Below are 24496 nucleotides of genomic sequence, written 5' to 3' on the forward strand. Positions count from 1 at the left end.
AAGATGGGGTCAGAATTACTCACAATTTAATGCAACATGAAGATTTAAAATGCTTGTCAAATAACCAGAGGAGAGAAGTTTTTTCTTTCCTTTGACACTTGAATTTGACTCTTGCGCTGTTTTTATGTGAGGAATACGTTTCCCATATGTTCACTCTAAAGACATGTAGGCGCAAGTTCCACATTTATGATCTGAGAGCGTGTACTGCTCTACGAGGAGTAATTTGTTTAGCAGTACCGCAGTAACAATCCAACAGCATCTGCCTGTGTTAAAGTTGTTTCTAGTATTTTGTGGGTGGAATGCAGATGATCATAATTCTGATTAGTAGTGGTGTTTTTATATCTGTATTTGAGGAAGATGCATGTTAGGATGTATCTAACTAAGCACGCGCGCGCGCACACACACACACACACACACACACACACACACACACACACACACACACACACACACACACATAAATGAAGTAGTCCCAATTACATGCATGTGCACACAAACACGTGCACACATACCCCTCCTAAACAGGATCACCTTGTAGCAAGTCCGAAAGCTAATGATACTCTTATTTCCCAGATGACATCAGGTTGTGTGTGCTTTATGCATGCCTAGCCTAATATGAATTATTGTAAAATAGTGTATTTGCATATGAGCTTCCGGGCTGTACTGAAATTAGCATTTTTACAACAGCTCAAATTAAATCCCTCTGCTTCATTTGGCTGCATGTTAATTTGATTTAAAATGAGTCTATTCCATTCCCTCTTACAGTCATACCCACAGCACTAACATACAAACCACACACACACACACACACTAATTCAAGAGCATACACACTATAAATGCACAGCATGTACTCTTAAGAGTACCCCCCATTAGTAACACAAATAAACACACGCACACACCTTACGTGTTAGTGTATCCACATAAAATGACATTAAAGCTAGGGGAGAACTGAAGTCGTAGCGGTTTTGAATCAACTTTAAATCACTGTAATTCCACCCAGTCTACTAACTCGTTCATCATTCTGCCGGACACTGCTCAAGTGGAAATCTCATTGTTGGCTCCACTCGTTCATTTCAAAATGTGACTTAGTACAGTATGCCTTTAAAAACTGCATCAACATCCACAAGAGGAGAACGTGTGCATCATGTCAACACTTGGAAAAAAAGTGGTGAAAACACCTTCGCTGAGCTTGCCAGCACTTAATTACCATTTAGTTGTTTGGATGGAGACCTTGTGACAAGACTGGGGATCTGAGATAAAACAATGTTATCAGTGCCTTGCAAGATGCTTCTTGCTCGCAGGTTAAACTAAATGAGTAAGAAGTCATTATAATTTTCTTTGGGCTGAAAATGACTCCTTGTCAACAATGTGCTTTGCAATTATGTTTAAAGGTTGTATCAGCCCATTATTAATTCCATGCATGCCGATTTATCTGGCAACTACGCCCAAGTGTATTATTTAAGGCCATTAGCCTCATCATGGATTGCAGTCATTTTTCCTCACATTTGGAGCACAGAATCACACAAAAGCCAAGCAATTTTCATCACACTCCTGACCAGCCCACTCTCAAGAAAAGCAGATGATCACATACAATATGGTGTACAGGCCCAGATGCAGGTAATTAAAGGCGAGACCCCAGCAACTAACGCTATATCGAAGTGCACTTATGTCTCCAAGACACATTGACTTGAAAATGGTGGGGCAATTTAACCATGCTGTACCATTCGTGTCACAGAGTGGTAATATTGACAGAACAAAAGCATGCTAATCCAAATTGTGAAGCCATTGGAGTGGCAATCAACAAACTCTCAGAATCCCTTGCTCCAAATCCATTTATTTAAATACCTTGACATGAAATGACTTTGTCTATCATACTGTGAAATGGTGTGGATTTAAATCACCTGCCACCTCTTTATCTGTCTTTTAAGGTGCCACAAAAACAATAGAGGACCACGTTAACGCAGTGCACCAGACTAGGTCTCCATATATACACAGTTTATTTCTCTCTCACACACACTCTCACACAAAGGCTACCTTGTAGCATGCCTTTGAAGCTGGGATCAGCCGGTGAGCTGAGCACAATGCCAGCTGTTTTGCATCTGCTGGGCTTACACTTGGCATGATTCTGGCCTTGCTGGCATATGTACTAAATCTGATCACCCTTCATACGCTATGCCAGTGAACTGTATAACAATGCAGGTGTTTCGTGACATTGCCCCAGTGACAGTGCAATTAATAGATTGATGCTGTAGCTACAGTAATGGGATTACTGGACCAGTCATGTCTGAAATACATCAGCGTTGCTTGCACAGATGATGTTTCACCGCAGTGTGCAGTCTGAACAATGAAGAGCTGGGGTACATATCATCTTCACATGGAGAAATCTAAGACAGGAAAGTCATACTAAAATATACACTTGAGGCTCAAAGATGATGATGTAAGATGTGTTTATGCTCGTAGTGAGAGTGCTAACGACAACATTTACATTCAACTCTTTTAAATACAAAAATACAAGTCCAAACGGCACTGTGTTAATGGATCACGTCCATAATATTCAAGATCATAACATTCTGTAAATTGTGGAGACTGTCTGATGGCCTTATTTGCATTAGTGCATTAATGGTAATTTATCTACCGACTCTAGATTGACTCATTAAGCACTTTCTGCATACAGGTACCCCAGAATAAATGGTCATTTAATGCAGGTTTGGCTAAAGCATGACCTCACCTGCTATACCTTCACGGCTTATTAATCGACTCTGATTATTAACACTGTGTGGTTTTAAAACATATATCCTAAGTACGTAGCATTGACTAAGATATGAATCCAAGTGCCTTTATTTTAATACCAAGCAAAATAGGTAACAGTTAAAATTGTAAGGAGTCAAGTGGTTGACAGAGCTTGCATGACGTCAGGAATTATTTGTCCTATTAATTATTTATTTCTGAATATGTTGTTAAAGAGCCATCTGGATATGGCTGAATGTATCACTTTGTTTAAGTGAGAAAGATCTTACAATTGGCATTTGTGTGTTTGGAGGGAGATAATGTGTTGTTGTGCACTTTCATAGTACATAACAGTTCAGTTAAAAAAGCGTTTTTTAATTATCTGCACCAGAATAATTAAATCAAATAACACAATAAATAATCTAAATAATACTAAATAATCAAATAACACAATTGTGTGTGTGTGTGTGTGTGTGTGTGTGTGTGTGTGTGTGTGGTCGCACATGTGAGCTAGTGTGGGTAACACCTGGCCCTAGGCTGGAGCTTTGGTTTCACTCCAGGGGTCCTAAGGGTGCGACACATTGCACTGATCTCGGCGCAGCACATTTGTGTGCCTGTGGGGTATGTTGAGATTCTGCAGTGGGGTTAATGGTCTAAACCATTCATCTCCATGAAGTGCTTCGGGGGAATATTTCAGTCCCAGCCAGCAAGCTTACATCCCCACCTTCTTACCTACAGCACTCTCCAATGCTTGACGCCGATTGGGAATCTTTATGCCCTAAGCTCCTCTTGTCACAGTTGATTTACATTCAGTGGAGTGATGGAGGGAGCGCTCAAAGTCCTTCTTTGGAGAGTCGTCGTTGTCACCTAATGCTCTCTCTCACACGACATCTATCACTATTTTCTGTCACTCCGCCATTCCACTTGTTTGTTCACTTGCTCACTCATTAACTCACTCTCATGCGCACTTCTTCACACAGTCACCGACTTACGCGCGCTCCCTCTTTGGCTTCTCTGCGCCACCGAGTGAGTCATGCCATTCGAGGAGCTGAGATTTATTGTGACACACAGCTTTAGTGTGGTTTATTAGTTATGGCAAATGAGAGTGAAAGCCTCCATTGAGAGGCGAAAATGCTCTCACGCCACAGCCAGACCCATAGGCTTTTCCAGTTGAAACTGAGCCAAGCTCTTGTTTCTAATGACACAGCGCTCTAAGTGCCCATCCCATCACGCTGCGGAACATGGAATATGCATTCTCACACACATACATTCACACACGATTAACGAAGGCTCCCTGGACATTTATGAGGCATTTATACAGCATCCATCATAACATCCATGAGCAGTCTGTTTCCCCTTAGCTTTAATACTCCCTTGGTGCAGGCTTTCGTGTCATTCATCATTCTCTCATCAACTAATTAATTACCACAATCCCCTCCATCACTTGAGTCATGATGAAGGATATTTCAAGTTAAGATGTAGATAATTCAAGTACCACAGAGAGGAACAATGGAATCCGGAGTGGTCATTTGCCTCGAAAGGACCTCATCGGGTTTTCCTCCCTCTCTCCAAATCTTTAGAGCAAACACACAGTCTGACATATTCATCACAAACTTTTGGTCCTCTCGAGTTTGATCTTACTCAATCCCTATGCAGTCATCCGTTAATCCACTCATCTCTCCACTTTTATCTCTCCCTCAGTCTGATAGTTAGTACAAGGGAGCACGAATGGGGGAAGAGGGGAGAACGTGTTGAGCAGACTCGATGATGTCAGGATTTATGCCTACATGGATTTCTTTAAGTACACCTTCCAAATGCAATTTTTCCACTCTCCTCCTCATGCCCCTCGGAGAGAGGGAAAAATGACACATGATCAGAGAGTCTCGAAGAGATTCCCTTTCACTTGCTTGTCTCCTTCCTGTCACTGCCTGGGTAAGACATTTCCCACCACATGAGCTGCTGCCTCTCATTGCATGGCACAATTTAATTGGCTGTGCATTCCCCCTGTTGTGATTATTCAAGGAGAGATGTCCACAGAAAGGATACGCTGTAGTTTTGCCATTAAGTCCCACAGGGACAGCCTTATTTGTGTCTTTGGCCAATTTATGCCAACTCGAGTGGGAGGAGAATGGGAACGCCCAGGGGACATTAGTCAGTAAGCAGGTAGCAAAGTGCTACTGAAAGGCCTGGTTAAACTTGATGAGATGCATGTTGTACGCAAATTGCCTTTTTTCTGCATCAAATACAGGTTTGTCTGAAATCTGAAATTTGCCCTGGAATGCACATAAGGAATAACAATGCGGTAGTGTGCACAACCACGCATGCATATGGAAGTACATCCATTTTAATGTTCACACTCCCACACATACAGTATCTGATACTGTATGTATATGCTAGCAGCAATGCACAGTAACTCATATTCATAGTCTGTGCAGTATACATGTACAAAAATAGTATTGTGTTCTCCACACACACACACACACACACACACACACACACACACACACACACACCTAATGGAACCAAGAGATGGACAATATAGCATATCTGTAATAATATGCTTTCATTCTCCATTACTGCCAAAGAGCACCACTGATCAGATGGTCTGGAAAATCCCCTTTTACCTATGATGAAAATAACCATATACAGTGATGTCTGCTTCAGTAATGTGCTGTATGTACAATATACAAACAACTTTGTTTCCAAGGAAGACTGCCACAGTACTTGGTGACACCTTAAAAATAAAATAATGAATAAAATGCAAATAAAGTATAGGGAAGGGGTCAGATTCACAATCAGAGTGTAAACTGCCACAGACATGGAATCCCAAAATACCATGATGGCACACAGAGATTAGGAGTAGGTAGATGGAAAAGAAAGCGAAACACGGGAGAGAAAGAGCTTAGATAGAGATTAACTGAAAGAATGGATGGATTGACTTTCAAAGGCATTCAAACCAGATGAGGTGATAGGAATGACGGAAAAGGCTAAACTAAAATGAGTTACAGGGATTTATTTTATGTTTCTTCACTGCTTAGTCACAACTCTTTTTCTTTTGCAAAGCTCAAAGATAATTTCCAAAAAGTAATCCTGGAGCCTGGAACTTCATTTCCTACAGATATGATAAGGTTCCTGATATCTTATGAAATTATCTGAACTGTTCTTTAAAGGATCTGAAATTTGGTAATGCAAGTCAAAAGGTAAACAGTTTAAAGATATAGTATTTTGGATTGAATGTCACCATTTTGGTCATTAAGTTCAACCTCAACCAACTTCTATCTAAGCTGATAGTCAACATTGCAAGTGCTACATGAATTAAGTGAGTTTTTTATTGTTGTGCAAAAAGGGAAGCACTCTGGCTTTTGGTAGTATAGCAAATGGAAACTGAAGCAATATAGGGGGAAAATGAAAGAATAATGCAGGTTAATAGTGCCTGCTGGGAAAGAAAAAGTGAGCTGAAAATGCAATCTTGTGTTAAAATCATAATCCATCGCGACAGACAGTAAGGCAGTAAGCGGTGAAAATAACCCAGGTCAAGACAACTTAGTAGCAATCAATTGGTTGCATAGTAACTAAAGTGATTCAGGGATGGAGATGGGAGGCATAACAATAGCAAACAAAAAAGCAAAACAGAACCATGAGAGGGTGTTCTTATCTCAAGATGACTGCTATCTTGTGGAAGACAGCCACTTTCGTTTTGACAAGCCTCATTGTGTGGTGTCTTTGAAATGCACAAGGGCCTGTTACACAGCATTCATTTTGTTTCATCACTTGCACAAAGGCTTGACTGACATTATTTGAGATAGTTTGTTTCAGGTACATTGAGAGTAATTATTCCGGCTGCATTGAGAACAGAGAGACTACCAATAGAAAAGTAAGCAATATTATCGGCAATGATAGAATATTACAGCAACATGTTAATAAAAGCAATAGAAAAACCTATTTTTGTATGATGCATAGGCCCATTTCATCAGTACATCACTTTTGCATCATGTAGTGGCTTTTGAGCTTTGCTAGTAAATGACAATGTTTGAGTAGCACCAGACTATAATGAACAAAGAGTCATATTTTTGGTCAAGGTTGCTTTGGGTAACAGAGTAACAGAACTAGAACACATTTGGGTTTGAGTAAGTTGATAAGAAAAAAATCAAAGTCACAGTGGCACTAAAACTGGTAGATCACCCAAGGCACAGTTACAACAACTGCAGGAGAGAGGAACGTTTTTTCAGCTTTGACATATCTAGTTGTTTTTATTCCTTCCCTAACATATTCAGGTACAGTAGAGTCTGTGTCCATCAGTAAAAGAAGCAGTAAGCCCTTGGCCATGCATGCAGAGAAGCCCTACTGTTCCCAGCTGCCCTTACACAGGGCAGATCTATCCAGCCGGTCACTGCTCTACATCTGTATAAGATCTGGAAATATTGATTAGGTGATAATTAAATTGTCCATCCCAGCTTGATATGGATTAATAATTGCCCACTAATGCCCGCCTGACATTTTGCTGTATTGACTCGATACTATTTGCAGCAGGGCACCGATAATTGTGACGCGTGGCATTATTCATTTTGTCCTCTAATGAGACCAATCAGAGTTGGCCCGCATTTGCCTAAGAATTAGAAAGGAGTGAAAGTAGGTGAGAAGGAAGGATAGATTTTCTCGTATAGGACCCATTATTCAATGCTTTGGGCCTTATCACAGATATATTTCCTTGTCTTACAGGACCATTTCTTTTCTTACATTCATCATTTCTTGATGTGTAATTAGTGCTTTGTCAGGATAAGGATAAACTGTCATTCTATGTTGGTCCAAATCACGTAAAGAGGACAAGCAACGTTACCACTAGGAGTACTATAAATACTGAGATGAGAAGGTGGCATGGGCATGATGCCACATCACTGCTTCGACTTCCTCACTGCCATCTGTGTGTGTTCCTCCTCTGGCATTCTCACAAAGGCCTTTTGCGCTTTTTTCTCCTTTGTCCCTGTTTGCTAGGTTTAATTAGGTTATTTACTTGAGCCTCACCTCCCAGTGTTTCATTATAGTGGGCATTGCAGATAGGGCTTCACACAGGGCAGGGGCAGATAAAAAGTTAGGACAAAAGATGATGAATGTCGTGAGTGCGGACCGGAATGCAATCTGGTCGCCACGATGCAGAGATGCTCTAATGGCTTCCCAGCAAGCAAGGGGAAAGGCACTGTCAAGATGGCAACGTGATAAATGGTGCCAGAATGGCTGTAAGGACTGTGGGCAAGACAAAGAAAAAGAAAAGCGTCATGAAAGTAGGAAAAAAAACGAAGATGACCACAAAATGGAATCTAATTAATCTGGACTTGGTTCCCCCTCCTGACAAATTGAGCGGAGAAGAAGAAGGGGAAGAGAAATTGTTTTTTAGGGACATGTTCAGCCCCCCCCTTACCATTCCACTTTCCTCCCAGGTTGAAAAGGCAAAGGGTTCTGACAATGCTCCTGCACCTGTGGAATGATTAATGGCAGCCGACTCACCTTACATGCCGCAGAGTGAAAATATCGGCTCCAAAAGCACACCAAGGAGAACCCTGCTATAAATATAATTATTCTGCTATTTACTGGTCCATTACACAAATGTATGTTTGAGAGGAAAACAATAATCTGTGTGGACTTTTCTGTTTCCACTTAAGTATATAATGCATATTTTCCTGTACTACATTAATTCCCAATTGGTTTCTAAATGGTAGAATGGACCACTATCACATAGGATTCATATACATTGCATTACAATAATATAAATACTGATAATATTGTACATAATCGACAGAAAAAAAAGAGCTTGAGAGAAGGACAGAAAGAGAAAGTGTCTCATACATGGATGAATGAGTGGACAACACTGCGCTAGTGCCAATAGCTGATTCAATTCAGATGTATGTTGAAGCGATGTCCATACCTTTTAGATATACAAGTGTTCGTGGAAACTAATTTACATGCCACAATGTCACACGCTGTGACAAACTGCCTCTCTATCAGTTTGAGCCTCTTCAAGTTGAAAAGTCAGTCACTTTGTGTTTCCTTTATGTGCCTAAATGTGCAAGATTTTCTAGAATATTTATGAAGTTAACAATCATGCCGAGTCAATGTGCCAGCTTACTATTTAACCTTTAATCTATGTGAGAAAACGGATGAAGTCATTTCTTACTGAGGACCATAGTACCCTGTGGCATTTTGTGACAATGTCATTGGCTTTTTACTCTCTCTTCCTTGTGGTTTCACTACTCCACATTAAAAGCCAATAGCCCTAGCCATTACTCATAGTAGTGCTTTTTAGAATAATCCAGATAATTGTGAAAAGGGCATTGTGGATAGATAAGTCTTTCTACTTTTACTGGGAAATATATGTCTCCAATCTAGCCAATTTATAATCAGAATGACTCCCTTCACAAATATACAAGTACATTATCTAGGTCCGCAATTAAACATACTGTATAGCCTGTACAGTATTTCTATGTACATACAGTTAAGGCACATAAAAAACCACACACATTCACTCTTTCAGTAGATTAGAGCCCATTACTTTCTGCTGGCAAACATTTGCACTCGAGGCCGTCGTCTTTTTGTACCCTCTCGCTCTGTCAACTGAGGCTCAGTTTGGCAAAGGGTGAAAAGGACTGAGAAGAGAAGCGCAACAAACTCCATCAGTCCAAAGGCCACATTTCCGGTCCCAACAGCCTTTTACCCTGAGGCTCCTTGTCTTTAGAAATCTAACCTTTTTTTTCACCCGGCCTCTCTGACTCTATGACACAATATTCCATTATTTCTCTTATCCAAACACAGTTGGAAAAATATAGTATACAGTACATGGACTTAATCACAACCAAGATTCTCATGAAACCATCCACAACTTTGAGTATTTAGCTCCCTTTTGTTTGGCTTATCTTTTTGTCAGTTGCTTCTCAAATATCGTCATATTTGGTTCTCTTTACTAGCTTTGAGAGATTTCCAGGTGGTGTATTTCACTGCCCCGATCATGTTCATTTTAATCACCTCTAATGTGATGCAAATATTTCAAAGGTTGAAACAATTGTATTTTGCCTTATCAACATACAAAAAAGTTCCTGCCAATAAAAAATGTAAACTATTTTCAAAAACGTAAAAGTTTTGAAAGCTGATACTATGGTACATTTCCTTTTCTAACAGGTTGAGGAATATAATGAATATAAATGCACCTTACAACTGTGTCTAGTAACACCCACACACTGTAAACAGACAGAAACATGCACACAGAGTCATCCTCTTTACACTTCTATGCATCTCCCAATGAATCATCCTTAAATCCACACACACATCAAGAAGGAGCCTTTCAAAAGTGAGCTCAAGTACTTCATTTCAGTGGATTATTTTAATTATATCCCCTGGGGTTGTTGTTTTCCTGGGGTGACATTGCACTGTTTGCTTCCAAGTGAAAACCCCCATCGGCCAGTCTGACCCTGATACCACCCACCCTCATTTGTTTCCCCATCTGTAGCTCTTCAAAGACATAGCCACACACACACACAAGCTGAACCGTTTTCTTCAGGGGTTCGCAATTAAAAATTCAAAGACCTCAACTTAGATTTACTGCATGTGGTTTAGTCGGAGACATATTAATAATGTGTAACTGACAAAAACAAGCCGCTAATACACTGCTAATGCCTTATCCTGCAGTATCATATGCACTCATTTAAAGTAGAACAAACTAATTAAAAATGTAATAAAAATAGTAACATTAAGAGTAACCATTCAAACTGTATTAATTTGGAAAATGATATGGTATTTTGACATATATCAAATGCAGCAGCTTAGAGGCAATATTTTGACTACAATATAGTATATATTATAATTCTTAGTAATTCATGCTTTTATTAAGCTTTGACACAATCAACATAACCAGTGAGCCAGACAGTGACAGCATTATGAGCATATACTGTACTGTATATGCCATGCAAGAAATGAAGCTACTGCTTCAGTCCTTAAATACATACTAATACTGTTTAAAGCTAGCATGTAAAGCTTGCCGCTCAAGGTAAAGTATAACAACCGTGCAGTACTACTCTCGGGTAATCAATTCCACCCAATAGCAGTGTCTGGCAGTCTTCAAAATGTTTTTGCATTTGCAATGATACTGTATTCTGACTGATCACACTCATTGTTGAGTGGAGAAAAGGTGATTTTTACCTAAAAAATGTATCAATGGCCACCATTTGTCTTCCTCTCTTTTATGTGCAATACTCTTCCCTCACTGCTGCATAAAACTAGTGGCCTGTGAAAGGTCACTTTGGTCCTTGAGTGACTGTTTGTGGTACCTCCCCTGCATATTCTTTGTCCCAGTAATACGTTTTTGGTATGAGAATAGCCATGACTGCGGCTCACTGCAGAGAACAGTATGCCGAGAGATTGCTCTTTTCAGGTTTCTTAGGAACTGCATTTTAATTGTAGTTTAATATTTTCTACACTGTCCATTATATTTATCCAAACAGATTAGTGAAATATTCACTAAACCTTAGAATGTGAAGACTAGTAGAACGTGATGGTAGGACGTACAGTAGAAATGGGAAAATAAGAATGAAAAGGCCCATTTCTTTTTCCCAAAAGGCTTGGTTTAGGTGCAACCTCGTTAGCTGAACTTTGGAACATTCGAAGGATATCTGAGCTGCTGAAAGGAAGCCAATAGTCATCTAGCAGGATTGCTGGAGCATGAGCTAGTTTGCCTGTAAGCGCTTGAGAAAACAGTGCAGAGAATGTGTCACTTCTTATGGCCTGACAACTGGCATCCATCGGAAATGGCTTGGCACTACTTATCCATAAAATTAGAGTCTGTTTAAATATACAATGTCGAATCCCTGGAATGATTTGCTACATAATCCATCTCCGCTACTACGAAGACACATATGAGGCAAGCTTTTCCGCTCCGTGGTCGGGGGCAAAGACAATTATGTGAAGTTTATGCTATAAAGAAATAGGACAGGCCCAATCATAGTGTAATTCTCTCTTGAATATAGCCAGTCAAATATCTTATTTGATTTTCCATTCCACTTTTCCTATACATATCTTTTGATTCCTGCTCCATGTAGTGAAAAAAGCCAGCAGCTTTGTAGATTGCCATCTGCACATGCTCTCATGGTGATATTTTCTTATCAATCTCATATAACATTGACATCATATGTGTAATAGAAGCATCAAAATCATACAAAATCCAGCTCTCTTATTATCTACACATGTGATTACATTGGCAATAAGCTGACATGGCCAAAGAATGTTTATCGCTTTTGCCATTTCTAACATCTTTTAAAGTCTGTGCAGCCCTAGCATGATAACTATTGGCCATTTTGCTGCAGCACTGCCATTTAATGAATCGTTCCATTGCCTAGTGGATAACAGAATGAACGAATGGCTCTGTGTTAGTGGCTGCCACTGCCTATCCTATCAGATAATTAACTTTTTGCAAATAGACTGCGCTGACTACCAAACCGAGTAAGCCTGCACAATTAGAATTACTTATCTATGTTTCTCCCTTTTTCCCAGACAAACAAGACAAACAAATCCAAATTTCATACTTCTTGCTCAAAGGTTTTTTGCTCAAATGGTCACACACAAATTGGCCCCAGATTTGTGTTTTCATATATATAAATGAAAAAGTAATGAATGATGGGAGACGTCTTATTGAAATTGAAGCCTTTGTATTTTTTTGCATCTTCGTTCGACAACGTCTAGCCAGATGTTCAGAATTTCCTACAGGAGGGCCTAGTGTTTTCCACCGCCCTCCCCCTGCTCTTCTCTCTTTTTTCTCTGGCGGTTGGTCTAGCCCCAACAGTGGCGCAATTCAATATTTATATGTTTCCTTCTGTTTGGTTTCCACCGCAAAGGGAGGTGGGCTTTCATGTGTCTGATTTGCCACAGCAGCGATTCAGTTCCAGCTTTTAAAGCGTTGGGGGCCGTTTGAACAAAGCCATCTGTTTGAGTGGGCCATTTTATTAAGTGACAAACTGGATCCCTCTACCTCGCTAATGTGTCCCGTGGGAGATCGCGGTAGCTTGTGTGTGTGTGTGTGTGTGTTTGTGTGTTAGAGAGACAGACACAGGAAGAGAGAGAGAGAGAGAGAGAGAGAGGGTACAAGTGTTCCTCTGCAAACAAGAGACTGCATCATTGATGTAGCCGTCATTGCAGAACTGAAAGGTTTTTGCCTTTATGAATCTACAATAATAATTGAATACGAGAGCCTTTCAGTTTCCATCTTATCCCATGAAACACAGACTCAGCACTTTTCCATAAATAACCCTTCATATTTATTTAATGGAACCTTCCAGAATGTTCTATTGTTCCACGCAACCCAATTTATTAATGTTGTTCGCCCATTTGCAATGTTTGCTCCATCCAGCGAGAATATTCTAACACTCTTGAGAGTGTGTCTGTGTGTTGCTGTACGTGTATGATAGGTTGGGCACCTCTGGAGCCCTTTTCTGCCTTTCCCCCCTGTCTTGTCAGAGAATCTGTCAGTGCATTGAATGTGGGACAAGAGCATTAGCCATTCTTTTTGAAGCTGTTGCTGCTGTCTGTGCAAAAGTGCCCTAACTCCTGCAGAGCTCTAGCTGGAAGCTGCGACCTTGCATTGCAGTGCCACTGAGCAAGAGTAACACACACTTACTTGGGTAAAGAACGTCCCACTGGAATTAGATTTTTGCAACCTTAGTCATTGGGCTGAATTTTTGGCAAGGGGAATACGCCAATGAGCTGTGTAAGATTTTGCATGCTGTAATTTTCCTGCCTTTTAAGCCGTGTTGTAAGTGATGCACATTTGTTTATTCACGGGAGACTCTTGGAGGCTTATGAGCAAAATAAGAGACCCTGACCCTATCACTAAATAGACCTGCAGCCCTAGTCTCCACATGCAGTCTCAACATTAATGTGCCATTAAGCTGCATTCTTGTAAGTTCTATTGAATTAGTTTTACATAATGACTGTTATGAATTTTGCTTAGAGAGCACATTTAAGCAGTTGGGAAGGGGGGGATCAGTGTAGGAGAAGGCTTGTATTATGAACTTCATTATGTGTGACAAGCAGCACAATATTGATGGAAGAGCGGGTCCCCATGATTGCACTGCATTAAAACCTCTGCAGTGAATTAATGTACTATTCCTGATCCAGTAATTAACAATCATTCGGGGGCCACATCCCTTTTCAAGTAATCACTAATTGCAATAGGAATTTCAGTTTCCATTTAAGGCAAGATTACCGATAAGCATGCAATTCAAATCAGCCAGCAGTTCTAATTAAGCTCCAATTCCTTTTCTTTCTTTCTGCCTTGTGAGCACATACAATGTGGAGTTTGTTTCCTCAGCATTACAAAAGACACATTTTTATCATAATGCTGCAGATAGAGAGCTGTTTAGTGCCCCATGAAAATGGTTTATGCTTGTGTTTGTTCCATTGATTAGTATGTGTGGTTTATCTTCTCTCTTTTTTTTTCCACATTCTTTATCTCGGTTTTCTTTTTGGCATGGGGTCAGATGTTTCTGAGCACTGTATAGACAGATAATTAATCCATAGAGAGGGTGTTGCTTTATAACCCACACAACTGCATTCACAATCACCAGCAAACCCATTCCTCTGCACCTTTTTTTTAATTTAAATACTATGATAATGATATTGCTGCAATGGACTTTCAGAATACTTAAAGGATTAAAACAAAGTCAAATATCCTCGGCACATAAGTGTCACTTTTACACTCTTCCAACATTAGCCACCCCTTTCAGTCCAATTTGCGCCACATGGTGCCATTGTGACAATTCATCAATATCACAGAACTGATATTCTGAGGCTTAAAGATGTCGAATGAGGTTAATGGCATCTTTAAATGCTCCTTTCTTCCACCAGTATGTCCAAAATGGAGCAGGGTATTTGCAGACACCCAATGTGTTAGGATTAATTATCGCCCTCCACAACCCCACCTCACCCTGCAAGTTAAAGATTCAGAGAGGAAATGGCCCTTTTCATGCAAATGAAATTGAATATGTCAGTCAGTATAATTGTGAAAACCAAGCCGTCTTGGACTGGTGTCTGTGCCGAATAGAGGTTCCAACTGAAAGTGGGTTTATTAATGTTCTTCTCTCCACTCTTTGATTCATGCTCTTTAATGGCTTGGCAGATCAAACTTTAGTCTATGGCGGAGCCCTGATGACTTGAAATGTTTTGGCCGTTATGAATGAAACCCAGACTCTGATCTATTTGAGAACAGTATTTAAATGCAATGTTTGGCTATGAGTTAAGCCAATATCAAAAGAACTTGTAATGAATGTAGATCTGCAAGATGCTTTGAAGCCGACTATCCTCTAGGTTCATCGCGACGATAGAAAAATATAATATCATTGGCCTCAGTTACACAACTCAATTTATAGTGTGGCCCTGCAACAGGTACTGTACTTAAAGTTCACCCGGCACCTGCCACTGCTGGTTCACCCCAACACATGCCAAAACAGGGAATGTAACACATGCACAGTCTTGCAAAGTGTCACTCTCAGTATCATGTCTGGATTTTGTTTTAGGTTCTTTGGCATTTTAATTGTATGTCAAGCAATGCTGCAGCCTATCTTTTGTTTGACATCCAAGATTTAACAAATGATGTCATTGGTGCTGCTCTTCTGCTCTGACCACAGCACCTTTTGTGTAGTGCGGCAGAGCATCACAGTTTGTTAGCCAACTGCTGTTTCCCTACTCCTGCTATACATCTGGTGTCATCTGCATTGTTTTGGACATCTCTGTCTTTGACATACATAATAGTGGTGTGCTTGGAGAGTTATTGGGTTTCTCCTTTTCAGATCAGGTCCGCAGACACAGCTACCAGGTTTTTTTTTAGAGATGTTCCGATACCGATACCAGTATCGGCTCCGATGCTGCCTAAAACGCTGGTATCGGTATCGGGAAGTACTGGAGTTCATGCACCGATCCGATACCACGTAATAAAGCCCTAAAGAAAATCTACGTTAAAGTAGTTTATTTATGTTCTTTTTCTGTTATGACTGACTGTCAAACTGCATAATAAAAGAAAGTTCTGTGGCGTTCATTGTTTGCGTTTGTTCATGTTTCACAAAGAGTTTAACCTGAGCCAGACTGTCAACAAAGATAGAAATAATATCACACCTTACAGGGATAGTAGTATACAGTTGTTAAAACATAATAAAATATATGACACACTGGTATCGGATCGGTACTCGGTATCGGCCGATACGCAAGTTCAGGTATCAGAATCGGTATCGGGAAGCAAAAAATGGTATCGGGCCATCTCTAGTTTTTTTTCTTTACCTTTCTGGTAATGCGTTAAAAATTATATCACACACTAATTTGGTTATGGCCCTTATGCTAAATGTATACTACTTCTGCGAGTTAACAATTCTAGTAAACTGTTGCATGTCCAAGAGCTTGATCTTAGGCCAGTACAATTGTTGTTGAACGTTGACATTTCTGTGTGATTCAAGAGAAAAATATTTAGTCTGAACTTCAGGGGGAAAGCTGCCCCAGTGTGCTGATAATCACCTAAAATGCCCTGATTTATTGATCAGACCACTTTATTTAAATGGTGGTTTCAAAATACTTCTAAAAGGGCCAGAACGATAGGATACAGTAGCAGCAACGGTAATCAAATGTAATGTTCCGTGTGTGTGCTGCCAACATTGTTGAAGGCTTCCAATTTCAATTCATGTCTTTCCATTAAAACGTATATACTTCCAGTCATAAAAAAGTCTTCCCCCTCAGCCCTGTGGACATGGGTGTTCTTAAGAATAGTAAAGGCTTTCAGTCAGCCACCAAATTATTAACATGGTGTTGATCCATGAAAAATAGAGCAAGGGGATGCTATGAAGAGCTTCTTCCTTTCCAGTGGCAGCGAATGTGAACAAGGTTACGTAATGACCCCGAGGGAGAGCAGGAACAGGTCCTTGCCACTAACCTTTTAGCTTGTGACAGGCTTTACATTTCTCATTTGTTTGCCGGCAACAGCTTAGCACTGGATTAACAGGTGCCTAGCCATGGTCTTAATTCATCCTTACCTATCAAAGGAGATGCCAACATGCAGCAGAGGTAACAGGAGCTTTAACTGGATGGCAGTTTATTTTAATTAGGATTTATTTCATACGATTAAAGGCAAAGCAATGTCCACACACTATGCCCGATAATTTTCCATGTTTCTATTTAACATTATTATAGATAAATCTTTCCATGTTCTTATTAGAGAAGCGTCTGTGTTGTAATTGTCCAACACAAGCAGTGCATCATCAGGGTTCTGTGGTTAAAGCTTTGTCTGTGGTGCATGAGTCTGCACAATGTTTGTTCATCGACCATATCTTTTTGGTTGCTGTCAAGGTGCTTGTCATGGTATTGTTCAGCGAAAACAGAGCTTTCAATCAGCCTCTGTCTACCTTGAAGCCATACGAGGAGTCTACCAAAATGGATGTTTGTCAGCGGCAGACCTAAAATGGGGGTATGATGGTGCTATCAGCGGCCATGTCTGTGAAAACACCATTACCTCCATGTCACGCCTCAATCACTCCCCATTGTGCAATGACTCTTCCCCCCCAACTCTCTTCCCCTCACTTCCAGTGCTGATCTCCTGTACATGTCCTAGCAGTCTATCACAGCCAGCGTAGAGAGACGCAGCGAGCCATAATGGATGGCCCCGGAGCAAAAAACAGCCCCAATAGCATATCAATTACCCATCAACACCCTCTTGGCTGGATGCCAATGTGCACCACACCCCAGCAAAGTCAATGAGATAAGGTGCAAATGCAGATATAATGGTGCTTTTTGCGGCGTACAAATTACACAGTGTCAACTCTGCTGCCCAACTGTCAGAGCTGTCAGCCAGTGAATGAGAGGGAGTCTCTGAGAAGTGTGTGGGTTTGTTGATGTGTGTGCATGTCATGAGGCAATCAGGTGATTTCCCAGACTCATTTGCCCAGTGGAAGCCCAGCTGCTTGCCTGTTTATCTGTTCGCCCTTTTGATTGCTGACCACACATCTTATGTCACCTCTCCACAAATTCTGCAGGTTAATTTGTCCCCCGCTCGCAGCACCACTGCCGCTGCTGCTGGGCAGTACAATCTGGGTGGGGAAAATCAGTCTGCACACAGGCACGCGAACAAGCACAATCACACACAGATGAGGTGATTCAGATGGTTGGCATTACTGCAGCTGTTGGTCCACTAATGGCCTGCTGAACTGATTGATAAAAGGCAAACAGTTGCTCTGCAGGGGACAGATGGAGCTATACCTCCCACTGAAGCTGGCACTCGAGCTTCAGAGGAAAATACTACGGGCGGGGGGTCCGACTTAGCACTATGACATTATTGCTATTGAAATAAGCCCTGATCATAATGATAAAGCTGGGATGTAATCTCAAAATCCAAATCTCATCAGGGAGAGACGGGTTGCTTTGATTACTAATCACTTTCATGTGTTCGGATTTTGTTGTAATAGAAACGTCAGCTCAGGAGCAGGAACTGATTGTCCTGGATGGGAAAAAAAGGCGCAAGAGAACTCACTGGAAGTAAATAGGGAACTGTTATAATGGCTGACAAAGCCTGAATTATATTGGGGAATAATTTTACTTGACAAAATCAAACATCATGAACAGGACTGCATGAACAGGACTGCAGCTCTTTTCACTGTTATGGAGATCAGAGCCTGAACAAATGCTATTGTACAGTGTTGTAAAACCACTACAGTAGATGGGAACGGCCATGTCCGTGTCCACACAAAGCAAACACTGTTCCATTCTGCTATTCTCTCACCTCCACGCCCCTACATTTGTAGCATTTTTATCCTCATTGCCTTTACACTTGACTTGTTGTGCTGAATTGAGGGGCCAATTAGGAACAACAGAATGCTCACATCGCCGATATGAGCGTTATAAGGACCTTATCAGGTGAATGACCTGATTGGTGGTTTTCGAGAGACTAGTTTTTTCTGCTACTCAACCAATACATAAGCTTCTGTTTCTCTGCAACAGTTAGGAAAATGTTATTAAAAACACTGAATGGCCACATGATTAATGTCCAGTGGAATAGCATGTTGACAGTGTGATGGGTAACTGCTTGTAAAGATAGACTTTTATGTTGAATGACATGTAAAGGACCAGTTCATCCAACCAATCATCTTCACATAAATTAAAAGAAAGTGCTGAGTGATCTAAACTTAAGGTATTTCCTGATTTTAAGAATATATGTCCCCCTTTAGTGGCATTATCAATTAGTTATTTAAAAGTAGCTTAAACACCCAATTACATATTACAAAGCAAATGGTTCTAGAATTGTAGTCATTTCCATTATAGCCTTCTCTGTAGATTGTGTTGTAAACAAAGTAATTCCTATGTGAACAGTTTTTATACTCCAGTATACATTTACTGAATTTGGGACAGTATCACATATTGACCACAATAACACTTTTTACTGTCACAAAGGGAAGAGGCAATGTTTTTACAGAAGTTTGCAGCCTTGACACAAACCCAAATGTCTTACATTTCAGAACAAATCAATCCTCAAGTATATAATCTTTTAATTTCTTTTCTCCAGTGATTGATCTCAACACTTTCCTTATTTCCCACAAAAATATGTCCTTTTATCCAAGAATTCCTCTTTAAAACTCCCTCATAAGTCTCAGTTATCCTTCAGAGTTATGAAGAAATACTCCCAGTCAAGTCATGCCCTCTGTCCTTTAACTTCTGATCTCAACCACTGATCTGTTTCCACTCGCACAATAAAGTCAGTACAATCTCTTGTCTTGACCTCCGAAGACAATCCTCTTAACAGGCACATGCTGAAATCTGCAACTTTGTTGCTTCCTAGTGTGTGCGGCTTGATAAGTGAGATGAATTGCTCTGTCTGCAAAGCTTAGAATGCTCACTAACTATTTTTGTTTTCTTTTATTCCATTTCTGTCCCTCTCCAGCACCACCAAAGTTTTTAAGAACCCCCAATGACCAAACAGGCGTGCAAGGAGGCGTGGCATCCTTCATCTGCCAAGCTACAGGAGATCCACGGCCGAAGATTGTGTGGAACAAGAAGGGGAAGAAAGTCAGCAACCAGAGATTTGAGGTATTAGGTCTATTGTTCTGATGTAAAATGCTCGACAAAATGGGAATGCTTCAAGCACTGCTTTTGGCTCTGCTCGCACATATTCCATCGCGCCATGCCCAGCTCGCTTGTGTTTCGCCCTGACTTGCCACCACGCATTAGCAGGCTATAATAGCCATGCTGGCCAGCCTTTTAAACATGCATGGGTTTTAATGAGCAAGTACACAAAAGATCGGGGGACAGATATGTAATTAAATAAAAGACAAGAAAAGAGTAATTGGACAGAAGAAAAAGCTTGTGGCTTGACCCAGATACCTACATTAGCATCATGCCACATTTGCCAGCTTTATGCAAAGTAAAAGGGGAATTAACGGGTTCACTTTCGAAAATATCCTTTTGCTTTGTGGCATCTTTATCTAAATGCATGTCCTACCCTCCTTATTTTGGCTGAAGCTTTGATTTCTGGTTAGCTTTAATCTGCACTTGGGCTCAGTACCCATGAGAAATAACACATCATCGCAGAACACTGATAAGATTTCTATTAATTTTTGTGTCAGTCCTCAGGACTATCATGGTGTCGCTTTTTCCCCCCTCCGCTCTAGATGCCATATTTGCTTGCTACTGCACAGCAGCAATAACTTAACGGAGCTTGGAGACCTCTTACCGCCTCTTCTTTGTGTCTCATGTCCACAGAAATCTAATCTTATCATAGTTCATCGCGTTTGCATTGCACGTTATGCTGAATGCTAACACGCTAGTTTTCATTCTCTCATTGCCTCACAGAGCTTGCTGGCTGCCGCCATTCCATGTCCATTCAATTGTACACTGCCGTCTCATCTTCTAACAAAAACCCATTTCCTTTGAGACATCTCACAACTTCCTTTCCAATGCTTCTGCTTTGACTAAGAAGGGAGGCTGTTTTTTTACCATCACCTGCTGTCAGCTTGAATGCCAACACCGCTATAGCTTGGCTAATGAAATGTTGAAGTGTATTGTAATCTAACACATGCACAGATGTATGGTGAACTTTTAAAATGTTCGTAGGCCTCTGTGTGTGTTTGTGCGTGTGCGTGTGTATGCGAGCGTGTGAAGCAGAGGTCTCAGGCCTATCTTTATTGAAATCTACCTCTATGCCTAAAAGACATTGAGTTATGACACAGGGCTTTCTAAAAACCAGTGAGTATACAACATGTAGCATGCAAAAAATAGCTGAATAAGCTACAACAAACACCTGTTTGTGCACATTTTATGTGTCGTTCGTCTAATACAGTCGGTCCTGTCTTATGTACCACTATCTCACCTCATGGTACAACTGTCCTTAACCGTTTATCAAGCCACCTTTAACTGTTTGTGCTTGTTTCTGTCCCATTGACACAATCCAGTGTGATGCATTTTCAAGGGATAGAATGTTAACTTTAAGAGTGGGACACATTCAGATTTAAATTTCACTCTACATCCCGATATCCCAGCAAAACATTCTGACTACAATAACTTTTCCCATTCTTAAAGTTAGTCAGCCGATCGACTATTTTACCAATTATTGCACAAATTAGTAGTAGATAGTTAGTTTATTTAAAAGACAGCACGTCTGAACACATAATAAATGAACATACCCACAACCAATTTTTTTTGGAATCAAATATGCTCAGTACCTACATTTTCTCTATACACATTCTAATTCTGCACAGATCCTGACGTTACTTTTCGTACATGTACAGTATGTACAACCACAATATTCACAAATGAACATCAAATCACTAGGGCTTAATGTAAGGTAGGCAGCAGCTTTTGTTTATGTCATAGGAAGCACATTGTGTCACCATCAGTGTTGTCTTTTTTTCTCTGTGCGGAAGGTCCCTCGCCCATTGTGAACCATAAAATCTCCTTTAACATATCCTGTCTCTCGCACCTGCAGGTGATAGAGTTCGACGACGGCTCTGGTTCAGTGCTAAGAATTCAGCCATTACGCACGCCCCGAGATGAAGCCATATATGAATGCGTCGCCTCCAACAGTGTTGGAGAGACGAGCGCTACCACCAGACTCACTGTTTTACGTGGTAGGTCCTCAGCAACCCCAAAAGGAAAAAAAAAGAAAAAAACACACACACACCACTAACATGCCCTTTTTCTCCCAGCTAACCCAGGTAAGCTTGCATTGACTTGTGTTATGTCTGTCCTGTCCTCTTTTCTTTGTTTCTTACTGTCGCACCGCACAGTCAAACCCAATTAGAGACTCTGGTTTCACTCACGTTGTGTATTCTAACTTGATAAGTTTTAGTCCATTAGCCATTTAGCCAAGTAAGTTTCCGTTTCTAAGTGACTTAAGTCATTTGCATACAGATGCCTGACACAATAATTAAGATGCCAGTTAAATTATGCAAATAGCCATCCATTCCTAGCCTGCGGTGTTTTAATGGAAAAGCTCAGCAATGCTTTTCAAATCAGTCGTTTTTCATCTCTGCACTTCAGCTTTGATATTATTTTGGCCGTGTAGAAAATGAAGCAGTGTATTCTTATGTGATTAACGTAAGCAATATGTTGCTTATGTTAGCATTCTAGCTACAAGTTGCCTCAATGCAGAGAATTGTCAGTGACCAGTGGCTGTTAATAGCCAGCACTCCTCTGCACAAATATGTGTAACAATCCAGATGGGAAAGGTCAGCCACTCTGTTTACTTCCAGTGAGCAGTGAGAATAAAAGTCAGATGACAAATATCAAGTTGGTTGACAGTGACTCCTTTATAATAAGCAATGAGCAAAATGTTATCTTGATCACACACAACATTCCATTCAAAGGCAAATATGTGGTGGCCCTTAGCTCAAAAGGGTGAGTAATATCTCTCTAAAACATGACTTGTTTGGCTGTGAATGGAGAAAATTGCTTTAGAAAAAAAGCCTTGGGCTGCTTGAATAAGGTGTGCTCCATTATGTACCACAATTACACAACATGGCAAATGAGTTTCTATTGAGAGGGTTGCTTTCATCCTATAGAAAAAAAGCTGGCTCTGCGAGTCTCTGAAGCCTCCCCCCCCTCCCCTTCCGCTGCTTCTTATCTCACCAATGAGCCAACAAAGGCCCTTTGCACTGTCTCCAGAGGCAGATTGAAAGAGAAAGGTGGCACGTTCACATGCAGCTCTCTCCTGTTTACTCAGGAGCACATAGTGAGCGCTCTCACCTGCAATATTGTGCATATTTCCTGTTCCCTTTCGCTCCTGCTCAGTCTCTATCTCTGTTTTTTCACCTTCTCACACACACACACACACACACACACACACACACACACACACACACACACACACACACACACACACACACACACAGCTGAACGGAGGGTATAGAAGCTACTCTTCCCGGCTGCACGGCCTAGCATTAGCATGTTTATTACTATTTCCATTTTGCTCTTCTGCTCGCTCTCCTTTCCCATCAATGTATTGGAGGTGAGTAGAGGCCTATCACGGACCCAAAAAATAGAAAAACAGAGAAAAGCTTTTTTCTTTCTCGTCTTTGGTGCAAATAAAAGGACTGTGTGAATGATTATTTATATATATATATATATATATATATATACTATATATATATATATATATATATATGTTCATTTCACTACCCTCTGTCAGCACTTGCTGTGACATAACAGGGATTCAACCAATACCCAGTTTAAGCGCTTAAAGTTGCTAGACATCTAGTGTCTGGTAGGTCTTACAGAGGAAATGTATTGTTAGGCCGAAGGCACACTGGTGGTGATGCCATCAAACGGCAAATAATAAATAATAGACTGAATAATTATTATGAGCCCTGATAGCAATCATAGACAAAGGAAAGAAAGCAAGATGAAAATCAAATATAAACAAAAGGGAAATGATGCCCCAGTGCTGGCCACAGACACGGATATCAAGCATGACTATAATAAGATCATCTTTAGCTAGCTATTATTTGAGTTTACACTTCAACAGTTATAACTTCAAGTTGTAGACATCCATTATAGAGCCAAACTGATTCCCTCCATTACTCAAAGACTCAACATAAGGGTGACTTTCAGGACGATGGGAGTAAGCTGACACACTTTGCTGTGAAGGCATCGCACTGTAGGGGTAAATTGAGGTAACACAAAGGAGGCATTATATATTATTTAGGAGACCAAAAATCTCCCTCCTTCAAAAACTACTTTGTGCAATACAATAAACACGTTGGTTTGCTACTCATCATTCCACATGACACAAATTGCAGTTTGAAAATTGCAACTGCACATTTTTAAAGTCCGATCTGTCACCATGACAAGCAAACGTTATTTTTCTCCTTCTGTTTGGCCCTTTTTGTGGAGAAATAGTAAACTTGCACATGAGTGTGCGATGCAGGATTGGAGAGATAAATAAATAAGCAAACACAGATAAGTGCTACTACACCAGGCCTAATACATTTAAAGTGACTGTTTGTTTAGTTCATTTGTGCTTCAATGGTCTGTGGAAACGACTGCAAAGCATCTGTTGTGGGAAGCTCGCCGCAGGGGGTGAGGCCTAATTCCATGAAGGAAAAGCACATTGTTGTAATTGCCATGCTATGAGAAGAAGGGACTCGAGGTGACAAATCCAAAGTACTGGGGGATATTAGTATTCGGATGGGCCTTTTATTTGATGGGAAGTGCCATTAGTAATGAAGTTCTAGGCATGGGGAAGCGATTTGCATGAAAGGCGAACCCTGAAACG

The 24496-nt window shown here is 40.6% G+C and overlaps 1 protein-coding gene across 4 annotated transcripts in view; it reads left to right on the plus strand.

Moving 5' to 3' along the window:
* Nucleotides 1-24496, plus strand: part of ptprda (protein tyrosine phosphatase receptor type Da) — a 132328-nt gene that overhangs the window by 40384 nt on the left and 67448 nt on the right. For all 4 annotated transcript variants that reach the window (XM_078275547.1, XM_078275549.1, XM_078275548.1 and 1 more), the window contains exons 3-4: nucleotides 19670-19815; nucleotides 21710-21851. In XM_078275547.1, coding sequence (XP_078131673.1) covers nucleotides 19670-19815; nucleotides 21710-21851 — 288 coding nt within the window. The remainder of the gene's footprint in view (nucleotides 1-19669; nucleotides 19816-21709; nucleotides 21852-24496) is intronic.

The sequence above is a fragment of the Sander vitreus genome, chromosome 19, assembly GCF_031162955.1.
Source record: "Sander vitreus isolate 19-12246 chromosome 19, sanVit1, whole genome shotgun sequence".
Classification (NCBI taxonomy): Eukaryota; Metazoa; Chordata; class Actinopteri; order Perciformes; family Percidae; genus Sander; species Sander vitreus.